This window comes from Oncorhynchus clarkii, chromosome 5 (assembly GCF_045791955.1).
Source record: "Oncorhynchus clarkii lewisi isolate Uvic-CL-2024 chromosome 5, UVic_Ocla_1.0, whole genome shotgun sequence".
NCBI lineage: Eukaryota > Metazoa > Chordata > Actinopteri > Salmoniformes > Salmonidae > Oncorhynchus > Oncorhynchus clarkii.
Window position 1 is genome coordinate 11,596,746 of NC_092151.1, and position 21,444 is coordinate 11,618,189.

At 42.1% G+C, this 21,444-nt stretch overlaps 1 protein-coding gene across 2 annotated transcripts; it reads right to left on the reverse strand.

The window, feature by feature from the left end:
* Nucleotides 1-9,322: 9,322 nt before the first annotated feature.
* LOC139408341 (vasculin-like) lies at nt 9,323-21,217 on the reverse strand. 2 transcript variants are annotated; one of them, XM_071152100.1, is made up of 11 exons: nt 20,849-21,217; nt 19,719-20,375; nt 17,900-18,019; nt 17,595-17,718; nt 16,855-17,039; nt 16,457-16,523; nt 15,704-15,891; nt 15,293-15,451; nt 14,822-15,009; nt 13,426-13,528; nt 9,323-9,830 (listed from the first exon to the last, which is right to left on the reverse strand). In XM_071152100.1, exons 3-11 carry the CDS (start codon nt 17,960-17,962, stop codon nt 9,675-9,677), a joined length of 1,233 nt encoding a protein of 410 aa, XP_071008201.1. In that variant the 5' UTR covers nt 17,963-18,019; nt 19,719-20,375; nt 20,849-21,217; the 3' UTR covers nt 9,323-9,674. The 2 variants fall into 2 exon arrangements, with proteins under 2 accessions (XP_071008201.1, XP_071008202.1); XM_071152101.1 differs by having other exon boundaries at nt 21,085-21,174.
* Nucleotides 21,218-21,444: the final 227 nt, after the last annotated feature.

A 21,444-nucleotide genomic window follows, 5' to 3' on the forward strand; every position in this document is an offset into this window, starting at 1 on the left:
TTAAGAACAAATTCTTATTTTCAATGATGACCTAGGAACAGTGGGTTAACTGCCTTGTTCAGGGGCAGAATGACAGATGTTTACCTTATCAGCTCATGGATTCGATCTTGCAAACTTTCGGTTACTAGGCTACCTGCCTCTCTAACCACTAGGCTACCTGCCTCTCTAACCACTAGGCTACCTGCCTCTCTAACCACTAGGCTACCTGCCTCTCTAACCACTAGGCTACCTGCCTCTCTAACCACTAGGCTACCTACCACCCTATAAAGATACTACATCTGTATGTGCCATTTTTCTCAACATGCTCCAAATCTTGGTTTACAGTAGACTTGAAAAATGTGTAAATGTCAAGTTACAGCTAAATACTATTATTATTTTTGTTTAGCACTTCAAAAAGGTTCTGTTTAGAAAATTGTATCAGGTATTTTTTGGTGGATTAAATGACTGACCGAAATATTCTCATGATATTTCACAAAAAAATGTTGATTTTGCATGAATGACTCGGATGAAAGATGTGTGAAACAATGAATGCACAATCAAAGGTTCAGGACATAAGACAGGGCATTACAAGTGTTAGTTTTGAGTTTTGTTCTTAGTTATACTCCACTTACTTCTGAAAAATGCACCTAAAAATAAAACACCGGTAAAACCCACAGAAAGTTTTTACAGAACAACTTAAATGACATAACCAGTCTTAGCAATGACTCTCTTTTTGGTTGGGAGATTGAAGGTCTCTGGTGTCCTAATACTCTTGTTACCTTTCGTGCTAGTTATTATAGCTCCATGGGGACTCTAGTGAACCTAACCAAGGCTGATAGGTTACACATGCAACTGTAGCGTAAACTCAAGATGAAGGGCTTTCAAATAAACATGAATTTCAAAGTACTTCGTAGGTTGGCTAATGAAGTATTTGACAGCACATGCATAATCATTTTAAGGTCAAAGCTGTGGGTCTATGAAGTATAGTTTCAAAGCAGCTCAACATGGTACTAAAGTAGCTCTGATCACAGCCGAACATGGTCCTAAAGTAGCTCTGATCACAGCCGAACATGGTACTAAAGTAGCTCTGATCACAGCCGAACATGGTACTAAAGTAGCTCTGATCACAGCCGAACATAGTTTCCTTGCTCATTAATACATACAGTAGATTTTGGTAATTTTTCCAAAGCTCTTATCCTGAGCAACACATTCAGGCAGAGCAACCTGCTAGAAAGTATCGTCTGGTTGATGATGATCAGTGGTCGAACATCTGATAAATTACCACTCGATTAAGGCGAGGAAACCTAAAGAAAAGCAAGTGAAAGTACAATTAACTCTTCAATAGACTTACAATGATAATAATTCACAGGACTGACCCATGTTACAGTGTCTAACCTGCCTACAGTAACAGTCGGGGGGAACTGATCAGAGCCCTCCTTGTACCTGAAGATGGCTCTCAGTCTCTCATCTCCCAGCCATTTCCTGCAGAAGCCATAGATGATGAAGAGGAGTAGGCCTCCGGCAATGGTCCCAAAGACACCCTCTGTTACAGAGTCACTGAGAGAAGACAACACACTATAAATGCCCAAGGATTTTTTTTTTTTAATCTCATGTAATTAAACCAAACAAACATTGTTAATCTGTTGTGATAAACTGTATTTCATTTAAAGTTGAATAGATGGATTAAATGTTGAATAGATGGAAAGTTTTCACTTTTCTACGGTGAGGAAAAAAAACTGCAATTTTCCGTGTAAGTTGTTCATTTGACTTCACTGCCATTAAACAAGCAACTTCAGAATTGTTGCGTTGTTGACTCCTTCTGATGCAGGGATAAACATGAGAGCAGAGTGCCAATGGATCTGAGGCTATGGGCTTCATGCTGCATTAGCAGTGGCTGCTTGCTACAAACCATCCTGACTTACCAAGGCTTGATGCTGTTAACTGTTTATGCAATACTGGCTAGATGGCTCAGGAGTCATGCTATCTGCTCTCTGTCATTTGCAAGTCATCAGTATTCAGATAAACAACACCCCCGTCCGTCCGTCCACCCACCCCCCATACAAACACCCACCCACACAAACACCCACCCACACACACACGGCCCAGGCTGACAAGCTGGATAATGATGCTCCCTATTTGTCACCTCATCACAACAAAGAGATAATGTAAACATGGATTCAACAACTGTGCACTTGCAGTAGAGTGTTTGAGTGAGTCAGTGCAGTTTTCAATAAGGTGATGTCATCAATAACTTCAAGTAAGATTTGTTCTTACAGAATGGCCCAGGGGGTTTTCGTGATGCATAACGTAATGTTGTGACAGATCAACGATTGAGAATTAACAAAGTTATGTCAAGCCAGTATAATTTTCAATAAAACTTCATACACTGACTATAAAGGTGTGTGATGGTTGGGAAATTGTCAGAACAATCAATATATAAATTAATTATTGGTCTTTGTATCAAAGGAATTATCACATTGCAGTAGGTTAATTGACATTATTGGATTTCTTGAAGACTTGGAGAGGACCAAATCGAGACGCAAAGAGTACTTCTGACACAGAAGTGTCCTAAGGGGGTAAAGCATTTTTTCCGATTAGATCTGAGTCTTGGAGTTTCCCTTTCCTGTTTACAGTTGTGATGCAGTCATTGAGTTAACCTAGCCTCGTCACGCTCCCTGACCACCAGTACATAAATGGGCCTCCAGCTGTTTAGACAAGGCCACTTTTCCAGGCAAAAGTGGATAAAATCCCACTGTTTTGAATTCATGAGAGGTTATAAACAAAATTACGTACATCATATACGCACAACACTATCCCTTGTCTTAAAAGGACCAACTGAACATCAGTGATAAGATACATTCTGGGAATTCAATATGGCACAACTATTGTGGGGAAACATGGGAAATGGAACACCTGTGCTTGCCAAGTTTACAGAAGAGATAAAGTTCAGCTAGCAACTGTATGAAAACTAAACTTCCTCTACTAGAGATGAGAGAAATGTTATGGCAGATGACCAGAGCATAAATTCATGCATGTTGTGGCATCAAGGTGCTGTCTGTCCACCTAAAAATGTAATGAACTCATTCTTAAATGAAAAAAAGAGGAAGTTTTTCTATACGATTGTCATGTTAACAGTAAGCTTACTGGTAAACTCGTATTATCCTCTCATCCTCTCAGACATATCTAAAGTAAGCCTCAGCTTGTTATTGGACAAAAAATATATATATTGTGCCCTCTAGTGGCATAGAGAAATCAATTCAGTATGAACATGGCACGGTCATGGACGATATAGTCAATGTCTACCCTCAATAAGACCCTGATTCACATCCTTATTCTGGTAATTTCATTGTTTAGCATCCAGAGAGACATGGCAAGCTTACGTGTTGTTCTGATTTGCATGGCTTTCCAGCATGGTCACCTGGTTGGTGGTTGATGGTGGAGGGGTAGTTGGTGAACCTGAAGTACAACATGACAACTGGTAGTAGTGGAAGATCACACATCCCCATACCGTCAGCCTTGGAAGTTACTGCAAAGCCAACACTGACATGCCAGATCACACTGTCCAAATTGAGTGATAGATCAATATATTGAGCTATAATAAGCAAATAGATTGAAAAAGTGCTGACAGTACTTAGAATATATTTGGAGCAATAAAAGTAGAGTAACCCCGTCCTAGTGTTGACTGATTCTCATTACAAGGTCACTCACCAGGTACAACACTGATGCTCTGTGACTTGTAGACTCCCTCTGATTGGTCAAAGCAGGTACATTGGAATGAGTGTGTCACCTCCCCCGTAAGGTTCAGAAAAAGGAAAGAGCCCGAGCTGAGAATAAACAATAGCATTTTCAATTTATTATAATCACAGGCAAACATTTTGAAATGTGAACATGACTCATCAAATGGTTAATTGAATTGTTAAGAGGGGAACATAGAAATATACATGTTATACATCAGCCTAATGTTCACACAAGACAGTAATAAAGCATGTATAGCCCTATGGTTGCTGTCCCTAACCTCCCTAAATCATAAACATGTCAATTGATGAGGCAGATTAAAAACTGTAAAAACACAGAACTAGTGATGTGAAAAGGGCTTTGATCAAAACTGTGGTTAAAACACATAGGAAAACTAATGCATCTGAAATTCACCATTATTTAATCATCTACTGCTGATCAAGTGCTCTTTAAACATGCACCTTGGCAGAAGAAAGATGTCCACCTCCTGCGCCCACTCCACAGCCACGAGCAGTGCACACTGGGTAATCAAGCCACCACCGCCGTCCCATGTGACTGTGACGTCAGGGCCATATGTCACCACCACCTTCAGAGTGACTTGATTAATCACGAAAGAACAGTAGAGAGAAATATAAACAATACGATGATGCACAAAGGATTCAACAGAACCATTAGAAAATACATTTGAATATTAAATCGGCATATTTAATTTAGATAATTAGATAAATTATATGTTAATGTAGAGTGAGTGTACAAAAAATTAGGACACCTTCCTAATATTGAGTTGCACCCCCTTTTGCTCCGAGAACAGCCTCAATATATCGGGCAATAACTATACAAAGGTGTTGAAAGCATTCCACAGGGATGCTGGCCCATGTTGACTCCAATGCTTCCCACAGTTGTGTCAACTTGTCTGGATGTCTATTGGGTGGTGAACCATTCTTGATACACACGGGAAACTGTTGAGCGTGAAAAACCAAGCAGAGTTGCAGTTCTTGACACACTCAAACCTGTGTGCCTGGCACCTATGTGCACCTGTTAATGTGAACCTGTTCAAAGGCACTTAAACCGTTTGTCTTGCCCATTCAGCCTCTGAATGGCACATACACAATCCATGTCTCAATTATCTCAAGGCTTAAAAATCCATATTTAAAGGAGTTAAAGTTCACAGTTAGCCATTGTTATGTAAATGCAAAATGAAAAGTACCAGTGGCCAGGCTTTGGCCCCAAGTGAGAGCAGGGCTGGCCGGAGCCATGGCTCAGTGAGACACCAGTATGGAAACAGAAAGGTCTGAGCCTTTTGGGTAAAACACTGGGTAAATCCTGTATGGAAATGGTGAGTCTGACTGACTGTGGGCTATTTATGTTCACTTCCAGGGGAATATGTGACTCAACAATAACCACTTGAGACACTAATTAAGATACTGTCCTGAGCATAACAGTATATGAGCATTCTAACAGTATAGGACAGCAGGTAGCCTGAGCATTGTGAGCAGATAACAGGTAAAACAACAGCAAATAAAAGCAATGTTTTTCAAAACCTGAAAGACCCTAGTTTGCGTTTGATATTTCTGCTGCACTCAATACAAGTACAGAACATCATATTACATACAAATTATACTATACGGGAATCTAATGCAACAAATTGTTACCTGTGTAACAGTTTAGCTTCAGTCCCTCTTCTCGGCCCCTACCTGGGCTCAAACCAGGGACCCTCTGCACACATCGACCACAGCCACCCTCGAAGCATCGTTACCCATCGCGCCACAAAAGTCCGCGGCCCATGCAGAGCAAGGGGAACCACTACTTCAAGGTCTCAGCGAGTGACGTCGCAGATTGAAACGCTATTAGAGCGCACGCCGCTAACTAGCTAGGCATTTCACATCGGTTACACCTGCATTCATTTAATGAGGTTATTGTTATCTTATTGGATAGGAACACTGCCTGTGCACATCAAATCAAATTGTATATGTCACGAGTCAAATAGAACAGGTGTAGAATTGCTAACGAGCTCTTTCCCGAACAATGCAGAGTTAAAGTAAGAAAAAGTATCACTTTTTTTTCCTTTATTTTTTTAGAGGCATGAACCTGAAAAACAGGTACCTGGTTGATGCATCCTATTATGAGGCTTAGTTGACGTTAAAATTCAAACATATACAAAAAAAACAAGCTTTTAGATAATTGCAATCCTTCTCAAATTCGTCATTCCAGTTTTCTATTGATTCCAAACACACCAAAGCGCAACATTTATATCACACACATTCCTCACAAATCTGAGGCGTGTTCAAATGTTTTGTAGACTGAAATGTTACAGTTAAAAACACCTTATTGAGGTCAGCAAGTTCCTTTCTATATAGAAAGCAAACAAATCTGTAACGTTCAATCACTCATTCCACTTCGCTCTTACACTAACAAGCATTGAAATGCAGCTCACGCATCCAAAAATCATCCGTATTCACCTATGCGGCTTCCCTGGACACCAACCGTCCCAAACGTTAGAAGTCCAACCACGAGTGCGAAACTGGGTACAGACATAGTCACCTGTTCTGATTCATATCTGAAGCAGATCTAATTGGAACAGCTCACTAATCTCACATCTCAGAGGTGTTTCCCAGGGTGCATCACTCCCAGGGGGGACGCTGCTGCTGCCGCCACCCGTTTTGCCTATTGACAGGTTGACGTTGCCACTTTTGGAGCCAGTAACCACCTAAGGGGAAAATAAGACAGTGGGCACGTTACAGGCTGGCTACATCGCAGACGACCATTGATGCAATGTCTGCAATGTAGTCGGCCTGGAACGCGTCCGTGGACGGTGTTTTTACGCTTACATGTTTTACTACCTACCAGAACATGAATATGAAAACACAACACGTATTACAATAAGATTCACATGCAAACATTCATTCTGCAGGACAAATCACAGGGAAAGAATCATATGGTATAGAACAGGGATCATCAACTAGATTCAGCCAAAGGATGGTTATATTTCTTGAGTGAATGGTCAGGGGGCGGGAAATTAATTACAAATTATTTTTTGACTGCAAGTAGCCAAAACTGAACATATTATTTGAGTCAAATATTACCTAACCTTGCTTACAAATGTATATGATCACATATACAGTATCGCTATTATGGTTCAGAATACTTCGTAACAGATTTCCAAAATTAAAATCACTTGGAGCTGGTTTGCGGGTGTTTTTTATTTTTTTAAATGTCCAACAAGAAAATAAAATGTTTTATATACACTGCTCGAAAAAATAAAGGGAACACTTAAACAACACAATGTAACTCCAAGTCCGTCACACTTCTGTGAAATCAAACTGTCCACTTAGGAAGCAACACTGATTGACAATAAATTGCACATGCTGTTGTGCAAATGGAATAGACAACAGGTGGAAATTATAGGCAATTAGCAAGACACCCCCAATAGAGGAGTGGTTCTGCAGGTGGTGACCACAGACCACTTCTCAGTTCCTATGCTTCCTGGCTGATGTTTTGGTCACTTTTGAATGCTGGCGGTGATTTCACTCTAGTGGTAGCATGAGACGGAGTCTACAACCCACCCAAGTGGCTCAGGTAGTGCAGCTCATCCAGGATGGCACATCAATGCGAGCTGTGGCAAGAAGGTTTGCTGTGTCTGTCAGCGTAGTGTCCAGAGCATGGAGGCGCTACCAGGAGACAGGCCAGTACATCAGGAGACGTGGAGGAGGCCGTAGGAGGGCAACAACCCAGCAGCAGGACCACTACATCTGCCTTTGTGCAAGGAGGAGCAGGAGGAGCACTGCCAGAGCCCTGCAAAATTACCTCCAGCAGGCCACAAATGTGCATGTATCTGCTCAAACGATCAGAAACAGACTCCATGAGGGTGGTATGAGGTCCCGACGTCCACAAGTGGGGGTTGTGCTTACAGCCCAAAACCGTGCAGGACATTTGGTATTTGCCAGAGAACACCAAGATTGGCAAATTCGCCACTGGCGCCCTGTGCTCTTCACAGATGAAAGCAGGTTCACACTGAACACATGTGAAAGACGTGACAGAGTCTGGAGACGCTGTGGAGAACGTTCTGCTGCCTGCAACATCCTCCAGCATGACCGTTTTGGCGGTGGGTCAGTCATGGTGTAGGGTGGCATTTCTTTGTGGGCCGCACAGCCCTCCATGTGCTCGCCAGAGGTAACCTGACTGCCATTAGGTACCGAGATGAGATCCTCAGACCCCTTGTGAGACCGTATGCCGGTGCGGTTGGCCCTGGGTTCCTCCTAATGCAAGACAATGCTAGACCTCATGTGGCTGGAGTGTGTCAGCAGTTCCTGCAAGAGGAAGGCATTGATGCTATGGACTGGCCCGCCCGTTCCCCAGACCTGAATCCAATTGAGCACATCTGGGACATCATGTCTCGCTCCATCCACCAACGCCACGTTGCACCACAGTGTCCAGGAGTTGGCGGATACTTTAGTCCAGGTCTGGGAGGAGATCCCTCAGGAGACCATCCGCCACCTCATCAGGAGCATGCCCAGGCGTTGTAGGAAGGCCACACACACTACTGAGCCTCATTTTGACTCATTTTAAGGACGTTACATCAGTTGGATCAGCCTGTAGTGTGGTTTTCCACCTTAATTTTGAGTGTGACTCCAAATCCAGACCTCCATGGGTTGATAAATTTGATTTCCATTTATCATTTTTGTGTGATTTTGTCAGCACATTCAACTATGTAAAGAAAAAAGTATTTAATAAGAATATTTCATTCATTCAGATCTAGGATGTGTTATTTTAGTGTTCCCTTAATTTTTTTGAGCAGTGTTTATATGAAAAAATGTTACTCAGAACTTGGGGGGGGGGGGGGGGGGGGGGGATAAAATCACCTGCTTCAGCCTGCAGAACACCAATTTGGGAACCCTGGTATATGGGGTTTCCAAGGTCTGAGTGCTGGTCTTGCAAATAAGCACAACAAACAATTAGGAAGGAAAACTATAGACATTGTTTTTTTTTTAAAGTGCACTTAGAGTGAAGAGAGGGGTTTAGTAGGAAACCTTACTGGCTGTGTGAAACATAAGGATGTGAGGTCTGTGGTAGACATGATCTATAAGTACTGATGCAGAAGAGCTGGCTTCCTGCCCACATTTGGCCTCTTCCTGGCAACCAACATCAGTAAAGGGCTTATAAAAATATGATTAGTGGTTGTTTGGTAACTTCCTGTTCTATTGTCAGACCCTGGACGAACTGTTTGCAAAAAAATGATATGCAAGCAGCGTCGGTGCGGAATGTGCACCATTGAAATAATTCACTTCCAGCGTAATGTAACAGACCACACAATTCAATTGTGAATGAGGCGTAAGAGCGAAAAGCGTGTTGGGTTGGTTGAGCTAGCCATTTCTTCCAAACATCTGAATTTAGCCGTCAATAGTTGGGTTCAACAGGGGATGTGGTTGAAAGTAAAAAGATGTGGTGGCAATAGGTTCTCCCGTCATTTGTCATCTTTGCTCATGATGTCACCCTTTTTACTTCCAAATTCAGTTACCTACAGTATGGGGATGTAGGTAACCTACAGTATTTTGACACTTAGGACAGGTGTATGACATGTACCTCAACAACCTCCATCAGACAAATACACTGAATTGCAATCATTTTATTCAATAGCCTCCAGAACGGACCTTTTTTTCCACATTCATCATACGGTACATAGTATCAATCTTTTCAGTGATGGAACAAACATTTAGTCCAACATTGAAATCTCCACCCCCCCCGGCCCCAACAAATAGGGGCCTTGCTACAAAGCCATAAAGCAGTGTTCTTTCTCAAGTCCATTCGGAACATCTGTCCATGTCTTGAAGGGGGCCTGTGAAATGAAATGGTGGGAGGACGTCTGAATTGCCCGCTCTGCATCAGGGGGTAAATGTCTCTTTCCTCTGGTGAGAGAGGGTTAGGTGTAGTAGCAGTGAATAGGGTTATTGATGAAGGCTGCTTTAGGCATCGTCGTCCGAGGTGTCGCTGCTGCTGGTCTCCGTCTCCTCCGTGGTGTCGGTGGCCATTTGGAGGTTGCTGGTCTTCCACACGGCCAGGGAGTCGATGGGAGGGCCGTTCTTCAGGAAGCTGTTTCTCCTCAGACCATTCTTCTGCAGCTGGAGGGAAGAAAACAATTGGGCGGGGTGAGGGACTGATTTCAGAAGCAATGAACTTAAAATGGCTGTCAAAGCCTACAGAAAGCTGGAGTGAGAGTGTGGTGGTGTTTGTGTTGTGGTGGTGAGTTAGTGTGGGTGTGGTTGTTTGTGACAATGTGTGGGTGTTAGTGACCTTGTGGGCGACTAGGCGTGAAAGGCAGTCGGAAGTTTACATACATTTTGGTTGGCGTCATTAAAACTAGTTTTTCAACCACTCCACAAATGTCTTGTTAACAAACTGTAGTTTTGGCAAGTCGGTTAGGACATCTACTTTGTGCATGACAAGTAATTTTTCCAACAATTGTTTACAGACAGATTATTTCACTTATAATTCACTATATCACAATTCCAGTGGATCAGAAGTTTACATATACTAAGTTGACTGTGCCTTTAAACAGCTTGGAAAATTCCAGAAAATTATGTCATGGCTTTAGAAGATTCTGATAGGCTAACTGACATCATTTAAGTCAATTGGAGGTGTACCTGTGGATGTATTTCAAGGCCTACCTTCAAACTCAGTGCATCTTTGCTTGACATCATGGAAAAATCTAAAGAAATAAGCCAGGACCTCAGAAAATAAATTGTAGACCTCCACAAGTTTAGTTCATCCTTGGGAGCAATTTCCAAACGCCACGTTCATCTATACAAACAATAGTACGCAAGTATAAACCCCATGGGACCACGCAGCCGTCATACCGCTCAGGAAGGAGACCCATTCGGTCTCCTAGAGATAAACGTTCTTTGGTGCGAAAAGTGCAAATCACTCCCAGAACAACAGCAAAGGACCTTGTGAAGATGCTGGAGGAAACAGGTACAAAAGTATTTATATCCACAGTAAAAGTCCTACAGTGCCTTGCGAAAGTATTCGGCCCCCTTGAACTTTGCGACCTTTTGCCACATTTCAGGCTTCAAACATAAAGATATAAAACTGTATTTTTTTTTGAAGAATCAACAACAAGTGAGACACAATCATGAAGTGGAACGACATTTATTGGATATTTCAAACTTTTTTAACAAATCAAAAACTGAAAAATTGGGCGTGCAAAATTATTCAGCCCCCTTAAGTTAATACTTTGTAGTGCCACCTTTTGCTGCGATTACAGCTGTAAGTCGCTTGGGGTATGTCTCTATCAGTTTTGCACATCGAGAGACTGACATTTTTACCCATTCCTCCTTGCAAAACAGCTCGAGCTCAGTGAGGTTGGATGGAGAGCATTTGTGAACAGCAGTTTTCAGTTCTTTCCACAGATTCTCGATTGGATTCAGGTCTGGACTTTGACTTGGCCATTCTAACACCTGGATATGTTTATTTTTGAACCATTCCATTGTAGATTTTGCTTTATGTTTTGTATCATTGTCTTGTTGGAAGACAAATCTCCGTCCCAGTCTCAGGTCTTTTGCAGACTCCATCAGGTTTTTTTCCAGAATGGTCCTGTATTTGGCTCCATCCATCTTCCCATCTTCCCTGTCCCTGCTGAAGAAAAGCAGGCCCAAACCATGATGCTGCCACCACCATGTTTGACAGTGGGGATGGTGTGTTCAGCTGTGTTGCTTTTACGCCAAACATAACATTTTGCATTGTTGCCAAAAAGTTCAATTTTGGTTTCATCTGACCAGAGCACCTTCTTCCACATGTTTGGTGTGTCTCCCAGGTGGCTTGTGGCAAACTTTAAACAACACTTTTTATGGATATCTTTAAGAAATGGCTTTCTTCTTGCCACTCTTCCATAAAGGCCAGATTTGTGCAATATACGACTGATTGTTGTCCTATGGACAGAGTCTCCCACCTCAGCTGTAGATCTCTGCAGTTCATCCAGAGTGATCATGGGCCTCTTGGCTGCATCTCTGATCAGTCTTCTCCTTGTATGAGCTGAAAGTTTAGAGGGACGGCCAGGTCTTGGTAGATTTGCAGTGGTCTGATACTCCTTCCATTTCAATATTATCGCTTGTACAGTGCTCCTTGGGATGTTTAAAGCTTGGGAAATCTTTTTGTATCCAAATCCGGCTTTAAACTTCTTCACAACAGTATCTCAGACCTGCCTGTTGTGTTCCTTGTTCTTCATGATGCTCTCTGCGCTTTTAACGGACCTCTGAGACTATCACAGTGCAGGTGCATTTATACGGAGACTTGATTACACACAGGTGGATTGTATTTACCATCATTAGTCATTTAGGTCAACATTGGATCATTCAGAGATCCTCACTGAACTTCTGGAGAGAGTTTGCTGCACTGAAAGTAAAGGGGCTGAATAATTTTGCACGCCCAATTTTTCAGTTTTTGATTTGTTAAAAAAGTTTGAAATATCCAATAAATGTCGTTCCACTTCATGATTGTGTCTCACTTGTTGTTGATTCTTCAAAAAAAAATACAGTTTTATATCTTTATGTTTGAAGCCTGAAATGTGGCAAAAGGTCGCAAAGTTCAAGGGGGCCGAATACTTTCGCAAGGCACTGTATATCGACATAACCTGAAAGGCCGCTCAGCAAGGAAGACGCCACTGCTTCAAAACCACCATAAAAAAAGCCAGACTACGGTTTGCAACAGCACATGGGGACAAAGATTGGACTTTTTGGAGAAATGTCCTCTGGTATGATGAAACAAAAATAGAACTGTTTGGCCATAATGACCATTGTTATGTTTGGAGGAAAAGGGGGGATGCTTGTAAGCTGAAGAATACCATCCCAACTGTGAAGCACGGGGTGGCAGCATCATGTTGTAGGGGTTCTTTGCTGCAGGAGGGACTGGTGCACGTCACAAAATAGATAGCTTCCCAAGGAAGGAAAATTATGTGGATATATTGAAGCAACATCTCAAGACATCAGGAAGTTGAAGCTTGGTCATAAATGGACAATGACCCCAAGCATACTTCCAAAGTTGTAGAAAAATGGCTTAAGGACAATAAAGTCAAGGTATTGGAGTGGCCATCACAAAGCCCTGCCCTCAATCCTATAGAACATTTGTGGGCAGAACTGAAAAAGCGTGTGCGAGCAAGGAGGCCTACAAACCTGACTCAGTTACACCAGCTCTGTCAGGAGGAATGGGCCAAAATTCAACCAACTTATTGTGGGAAGCTTGTGGAAGACTACCCGAAACGTTTGACCCAAGTTAAACAATTTAAAGGCAATGCTACCAAATACTAATTGAGTGTATGTAAACTTCTGACCCACTAGGAATGTGATGAAAGAAATAAAAGCTGAAATAAATCATTCTTTACTATTAGAGATTCTCTACTATTAACTTCTGACATTTCACATTTTTAAAATAAAGTGGTGATCCTAACTGACCTAAGACAGGGAATTTATTAGGATTAAATGTCAGGAATTGTGAAAAACAGTTTAAATGTATTTGGCTATAGTTTATGTAAACTTCTGACTTCAACTGAATGTATGGTTATTGTAAACTATAATGATTTGTTTGACAAGGGCACTTCAAAAGTGACAGAGTAATGAGTGTTTTATGACAGACTGGGAAAAAAAAGTGTAGTAACAGAACACTGCTCTAAGGGAGGGGGTGGAGAATACTGCAGTATGAACGGATGGAGGAGTATCTAACTACCTGTTCACTGATGGCCTGGAACTCCCTCATCTCATCCTCCGTCAGAGGGGCACACGTCTCGTCATTCTCACTCTCCTCCTGCCAACCCATTTCTTTCAATAACCTGGGGAGGGAAGAAAATTCACTTTTAGGATTTCTATTTTCTATCAATTGTGCCTCTACAATTATGAGCCAGACAAAAGGGAAGCACACTTTACCACACCCACTTACTCGGTTGCTCCTCCAAAACAATCCTACTAACAGGGCCTAAAACTTTTTTTGTCTACCAGCCACTGTGGAAGGAAACTTTCTAAAATCTACCAGCCACTCAAGATATTTGACTAGCCAAATGTTTGATGTTGTGCCAGAATTACACCAACAAAACAGAAAAGACATAAGCATGCTTTGTAATTTTACTAAAAAACTAAATGTATTACTATAAGAAGTAATGTGGTATATTGTTTAATTTCAATTCATTTTCTTTTAACCAAAATGATGAAACATTTTCACCTGCCCCTTCAAGGGCGGGAGGTTACTGTGAAAACACAAATCTTGCCTGAGCTTGAGAGTGTGACTAGTAGCCACGTTGTCTTCTCTTCCCTAACAGCGGAAATGCAAACATTGTAAAAACAACCTGGCTTGTGAACAAAACCATTTAAATAGCCAAGAAACAAGGACAGTCTCAATAAACTTACATTTCAAGTAAATTAGACCAACTTATGCCTGTGCACAGCGCTTCTAAAAATGTATCTTTGCACAGCACTTCACGTGCGTACAGGCCAGTGTTTCTGCGTGAGGTGAGATAGGCTATAGGATTCATAGTTCTATTACTTTGTGTGATTCATTTACCAGGTTTGAAACAAAATGGCAGAAATACTTTGAAAACAGCTACTGCAGCATTTGTTTTACTTCACTATTTGTTTTCACAAATGCGAGTGAAATGCTGGCACTGTGGAGCCCTGACCACCCTCCAACGTGGCTGGTGAAATAGACATCTTAGGCCCTGCCTACTAGCTCCGACCACTTCAATATTTGCAGATATGAAGGGACCGGAAACCTGTGATGTGTGCAGTAAGTTACTTAATAGAGCATCAAAATCTATGAGACAAAATGCTAATACCGGTCCCATGACCACAAAATGTTAAAGACAAAAACTAAACCAAAGCTTGGATTGCCGTCATACATTGGCCATAGACTGCTTACAGGGTATGGAAACCAAAATGCCATTTTGTAATTTAAGTGAAGTATCCCTTTAATAACATCTGCTTGCTTCAGATCCACAAACGTTTGGACATCCAAATCTGACATCACCTTGAAAGTTGAAATTTAAAATGATTAGGGTTAAGGTTTAGGGTAGGGACGTCCCAAGGAATTCGGATAGCACTAACCCAACTTGTCAGAACGGTCCAGTGTTTACCTGTGCTCTGCCTCCAAAGAGCTGGATAGCACCTCCTGCTGGGGGAAGGTGGAGGAGCGCAGCACTTGCTGCCTCATTGTTAGTGTGGTCATGTTGCCGTTCTCCTGCGAGAAACTTCGCTCACAACTGTTGCGGTTCTCGTCCCCGCAGCCCACGTTGCAGTTCTGCGGATGGAAACCATCGTCATGCTGAGGGGTGAGAGAGCGAAGGTCAAGGCTGTGTCACATCACACAACTTCTCACTAAAATAACTATTTAAACATGATAGGATGATGGGCAGGCGAACGTCTGTCATCATGAAGGTGTAAAGGAAAGAAAGACGACGTTATGACGGGAGTTTAAGGGTGTTACAACAGCCACTTCTTTCTATGATGGCCATTCAAAGTGATGTCAGTGACTGATACCCCTTCAAACACACTTCTCTGTACATTTCTTGAGGAGTAAGTCGTTTCTCTCTTTGGGTGACACAAACCTTGCAGTGGTGATAGAGGTCCTCCTCGTCCACCATGTCCTTTTTGAGGGCTTTGAGGAAGGTGCTCTTGCGGTCTGAGCGTGTCATGCGTGTCAGACGCATCATGAGCCGCGGCTGACTGCCCTTGTCCACCGGAGACGACGAGCTGGAGCGACTCGCCTGGGAAACACAGCAATTATTCAATCATTCTAATGTACATTCCTAACGATCATTCCTTCCCTCTAGCCTATATCAATCAATAAATCAGTCAATAGACACCAAACCAAATATCAACCATTAATTTATAAAAAAATAAAAACATATCAATCATTGGTTAATTTGTTTCTTCAATCAATACTATAAAACTGTGTGCATCTGCTTTTTACAAAGCCAACCGAAAATGAAACCACAACCACGACATGACAATCTCACCTTGACTGGAAGACTGACAGATATGGGGATGGGGCCCTTGTAGAGGGAGGGGCCAGTGCCGTTGCGGGAAGGGGCTTGTTGTTGTTGAGGAGTGGACGTGCAGGTCTGTGCTGGTGTGGGCTGCTCCCTGGAGACGCGCTTGATCACCATCATTTTCGAGCCCCTGGATTGAGGGTTGGGTGGGTGTTCTAAATAAGACAGAGCAGGACGAAATACCACAGCTTTTCAATTTACTGCAAAATGTAAAAGCCTCACTAGAAAAAAAAGGTAGTTATCGTAATAGATTCATTAAAGCTGCAATATGCCTTTAAAAACGCTCCACCATGTCCCGGTTGCTAAAATTCTAATAGTTTGCCAAATTTCAGTTTGTGTGACAAAACAAGCAGTTGAGTTTATAGAATCATTCTACCTTCTAAAAACTGCTGTGAATATCATTTAAAAAACAGAAAATATTGTATTTTCAGCTGATGTACATAACCAAAAGTAAAATATGCAAAAACAGAACTTAAGAACAGAAAGCATAGAAATTGCTCACATAGAACATATCTACTGCTTCTTAGACTTGCTTTCAATGAGAATGACAGAGCTATAACTCACATTTCTCTGCGAATTTGGTCAGCTTTGCACAAAAAGTTACATATTTTAGCTTTAAATATGTATTATCCTATTTTGTCCAAATGGGCAACCAAAGGAGACAACTGCATCAACGTCAAATCAAGTTGGGGATAGAGAGAGAACAGATTGGGAGCTCACCCCATACTCCAGTGGCAACAGCTTTGTCGCGGTTGACCTCTCGGTCCGCATCAGGATGGAGTGATGGCTGAAAGAATAACAGCAGGCGTCTTACAACACAAGCAAGTTGTGTAGGATAAATCTGATACGTGGCAAAAACAAAGTTCTTTAAATAATATGACAAAATTCCCTATCCATGTGTTTTGGAAGACACTAACATAATGTTAAATACTAGATGAGGAATTTAGGGGAGACCGATTGAGGAGTGTTTCCTAAAAGGGGACTTGGGAGAGCCAAACCAATATGTAATGGCTTGGGCGATATTTGCGTGAGATTGGGTGATAACTTCAAACATAGTTTTTTTTGGATTGGACTATTTCGTAGGGTGGGTCATTGGGCTTCCTCACTACACCACTCACAAAGTCTTCAGCTTCAAACTGTTTGCGTCTGTCCCCATCGTCCCTGTGGCCTTGCTGGCCCTCGGGCAGGCCTTTGCTCTTGGAGCGAGGAGAAGGTCCGCCACGCTGGAGGGGAGGGCGTGAGCTGGAGCCCTCGCTGCCGTTCCGGGCCCCCCATCCGTTACCCTCCTTCCTAGAGAAGATTCCTGTGAAACATACAACTTGGCTTTACCAAAGAGTATATAGAGCAGGGTTCCCCGACTGGCAGTGATTTGATTTGGCCCCCTAAGTTGAGCAAAAAAATATATTTTGTTGTTGGACGAGAGACAAATCAGCTCCAAGTGATTTTAATTCAGGGAATATTATCCAAAGTATTCCCATGCATAATAGAGAGATGCGTAATTGTATACAAATGGAAGCAAGATTTGAAATGATTATGTTTTAGTCAAATATTTGATCTGTTTGGCTACTTGCGGTCAACTTAGTCTACAAATGATTTATAATTATGTTCCGGCCCCCTGACCACCCACTCAAGCTGTTTTTTGTGTTTTTTTTTGTTGTTTTTTTTACATTTGTCCCACTGAATCTAGTTGATTATCCCTGGTATAGTGTCCCTCTATCGCACAGAGGCAGACACATGGATGGATAGCTTGTTAGATGGGTAGACAGCCAGACAAGCAAGTGGTTAACAGAGACACAGAGTGAAACCAGCTCTTGGTTGATTCATTCTCGCTAACAGACGTTCTAACCCAGTTCCATACCCCCAGTGCGTCCGTTGACAGGCTCGGAGTCGTCTGATGAGTTGTGGCGTCTGCGACTCACATCCCCGTGGTTGTCCAGACATTTGGCAGGAGACTGGAAAGACTTGTCACAGACCTGAGAGGGCTAACACAAATGGACAGACTGTCAGGCTAACGAATCCTCCGGACAACAACCATCACATTATGTACGGTGTTCATCTGACATGAACAGAAGACGTGTGTTTCTTCTTGTGCACATAACCACACCGGACATGGGATACACACAAACACACGGAAAGTACAAAACCACAAACAAAAAAAGGTACCTTGGCTGATGAGGGTGCTGAGGGAAAGTTAAGCCAGGCTGGAGTGAAGTCATGCTGCGCCATTTAGGTTTGCGTCTCCAGTGAGGTGGGCAAGACATCAACACATCGTTTCTCCAGCCCCTGAATAAGAGAGATAGAGGAGAGATAGAGAGAGACAGTGAGAAAGAGGCACTGTGGAGTTTTAGAGAGAGACTGTAGTAACTGAGCCAACTCCAGGATTTATGACAGTGTGTTTATGGGCATTAAGCCCAATGACTTCTCAATTGAATTCACTTTCAAGTGGCACACTACCAACCAACTGATACAATGCAAGGGACTGAATGGAGTTGTTCCTTTTCCAGTCCCTTTAGCTTCCCATTAGGTGTAGCAGACAGCAGAGATAACATTCATGCGGCAGTGAGTGGCATCCAACCCTTGCGTGACATGAAACAGAGTCCAATGGAAGTTTAAGCTGATGCAACAGAGCTATTCACCATTACAGGGCCCGACTGATGGAGATCAGAAGGACCATGAGTGTCACATCTAGGGTTGCAAAATTCAGGGTTCTTTCAATAAAGTCCCTGGCTTTCCCAAAATCAGTTGGAAGATTCCCTTAATGAGGGAATAAGGAGGAAATGTATAAACCTCCAACCAGGATAGGACGTGTGTATAATTTGTGGAATGTTCCAACAGGAATCTGTTACAAAAACGTATGCGTTCTATGCGTTGTCAACAAACAACGCATAGAAAGTAGCCTGATCAATTCACCTAGCTTACTAGCTACAGAATAGGCATCAACTCACCACGTAGCTTATTTTTTTATGTTTGTCCATACATAGGCTACCAGAGTGACAGACATTTTTCTGAATAAACGTGGTGAGTAAAAACGTAATTAAATAGCCCACTCCCTACCAGTTATCTTTTTCTGCCGCTATACGACTTTGTATGTGTTGTTTGTTGGCAACCTTGTTTTTTACTAAGTGTTTGGAACAGATTCATTTTGGAATGTTCCACAAATTAAACCCACCTGGATAGGATCTGGAAAACTAGAAAATGGAGGATAACAAAGTGGTTCTCTCGGGGTTGGTCATCAGTTAGTAGTCTCCCAAATACACAGTTGTGAATGGAAACATCAAATACTACAAAAGGAAGCATGGTTTGTACTACTGGCTGTCAAAATGACAATTCATGAATCATGAACGTTGTGTGAGAAATAACCTTGCACTATATTTCTCTGGGTATGCGTGTCTACTATATGATATGCATCCTGCTATTGGCAAACAACGCTTTGTTCAAATATGTCAGAGCCTTTCATTATCTCAGTGGACCAGAATGCCACACAGAGCAACATAATCATTGTGACAAGAGACCAAAGCATAGAAGGGACCTCTATGTAAGATTATTAACTGCTTAGGGACCTCTATGGAATATTCATTAACTGCTTCCAACTGGGAGGCGTTTTAATCTCTTTAAAATCAAAACACTGGTAAGTCTGCCATCGCATTTGATTTCAACAGCCAGACAGTGTTTGAACTATTAACATGACCGTCTAGTGAGATAACAAGAGGTCAGAATCAAGATAACCAGCAGCCTTTTGTTTCTCTCACTACAGACCTATGTGAGCATTGCAGATCGGTTTCCAATTGCCGAGTAGCTCACAAGCCAAACATTTTTGAGGTCGAACAATACTAATTGTACATGTTGCTGGATAGGTGACGAAAGAGGGGAAAAAAATATCAACATTGCTTACTACCATGGCTTGATGTATAACAATGCAAATATCAAGTCATCCTTGTTGTTGCAAAACATTTGGGTGCAATAAATTCAAAGTCATACAAACCAGCTACGGAGGACTGAGCAGAGGCGTCTCCTGTGCTGTAATCCCAAAATTCTCCTAGTGTTTTTGTTCTCAGTCAGTTATCCAGTTAATCTGCTCCCCACATGTATCGTGCAGATAGGGTCAATTACAAAATGTTGACGTTGATAATCCCAACTAACTTTCCATTTTTGCCACGTAATTCCAGTTCCCAGAATGATTAAATCCTTTAGAGATGTTGAAGGAAATCCAACGAAGTTCTCACCCGACTTTACAAAAGAGACATTTGGGGTGGATTTGTAGGGGGTTTAACTATCCAGATACCATTAACTCATATTTGTTCAAATCAGGCGATACAATGTTAGTGTGATCACATGTTGCCAAAAATAAAGTTAGCTAGCTAATAGTAACTACAGCTTTCAAAAATGATTCATTTTTTGAGAAACATTTGGAAAACTTGGAAGAGGAGACTAAAGCTGGTCAGTGCAGGATGTAAGTCCACACACATATCAAAGTCTCAAATAAAATGCTAAATGAAATAGTTCTTCTGTAATTCCACAAAACCAGTCCACATGTTCAGATGCTGATTTATCCCATTCAGTGCAACTCGGACGTTGAGCCAATAGTCTCTCTTCATTGATGATTGGGATATCCTATAACGTGAGGCTGTTCAGTGTTCACCTGTATTCCAAAAGAGAAAGAATGATAGCAGTATAGTTCGCTAAAACTTGCGTTAAACGATACATAAGGCTGATTGCTAGTTAAGGGCAAAAGTTAGCAGGCTAGAAAGTCACGTTAGCTGTACCTTTGACAGTTACAGCTAGCGTAATATTACCTAGTTGGCATTATATTGAATAGACTAATAGCGCAGAAAAAAAGGGAAACCTAAGGGTTAGTTAAAAGTATTTGACTATAGCCTGTGCTAAATTTGCGATATAGGTCACATGGCTGTTCACTCTACGATCAATAACGTTACATTTTAAACACCAGCTAACGTACACAAGTTAGCTGATGTTACTAGCTAACGTTAGCTAGCTCACTCAACTCTTGAATGTCAGTTAGCTAACTCAGCTACTTGACCAGGTAGCTAGCCAAACAAGCTAATGCTACTCCCTGTTATTGATACGTTCAGTGAGCCATTCCGCAATACTTACCTTTCAATGATGCCAAAGCTCTTCCGAAAACTTCGTTAGTTAGCTACATTGCAGATAGTGACTCCTTCATGCGGTTCAACACAAGCTGATGTTGGCTAGCGTTGTTAGCTTGCAGAATCAGTCTGTCACAGCTTACTCGCTCGTGCCCCCTTAAGCAGTTGTCATTCGCTTTTTTTGTTGTTTCGTAAGACTAAGCTAAGACGCTGATATGTATGTATAAACCGTATCACACTGACCATCTCATTAACTTGTTTAAGTGTTTGCAAATTCCTCGCTTATTTTTTAATTTTTGCCGCTTTTGCCTGTCTCCTTCCCAAAATGGCGCTGGTACAGCAATGTTTCGCGAGAATCTCGTTGGCCAAAGTGAATAACCCCCCGCCCCCCTTTTTTCCCACGTATGTGGCGCTGCCATAGACTGTAAAAAAAATATGAACGACGCCATCGATGACGTCACCCCATTTGTCTCCTATGAGAATGGTCAGTGGCGCGTTTCGCCCAGCATCTCAGCCCGGAGGACATAGAAAGAAGGAACAAGTTGTGGCCAACGATCAAGATAGCACAAAATGAGGGAAAGGCTGCAATTATTTTATTTTATT

Excerpts from the sequence above, each read along its gene's own strand:
- LOC139408341 (XM_071152100.1), bottom strand. The coding sequence starts at position 17,962 with ATGGCGCAGCATGACTTCACTCCAGCCTGGCTTAACTTTCCCTCAGCA. Across the intron at positions 17,719-17,899 it reads CAGCACCCTCATCAGCCAAG|CCCTCTCAGGTCTGTGACAA; the intron begins GTACCTTTTTTT and ends CATTTGTGTTAG. Across the intron at positions 17,040-17,594 it reads TGTCAACGGACGCACTGGGG|GAATCTTCTCTAGGAAGGAG; the intron begins GTATGGAACTGG and ends TATGTTTCACAG.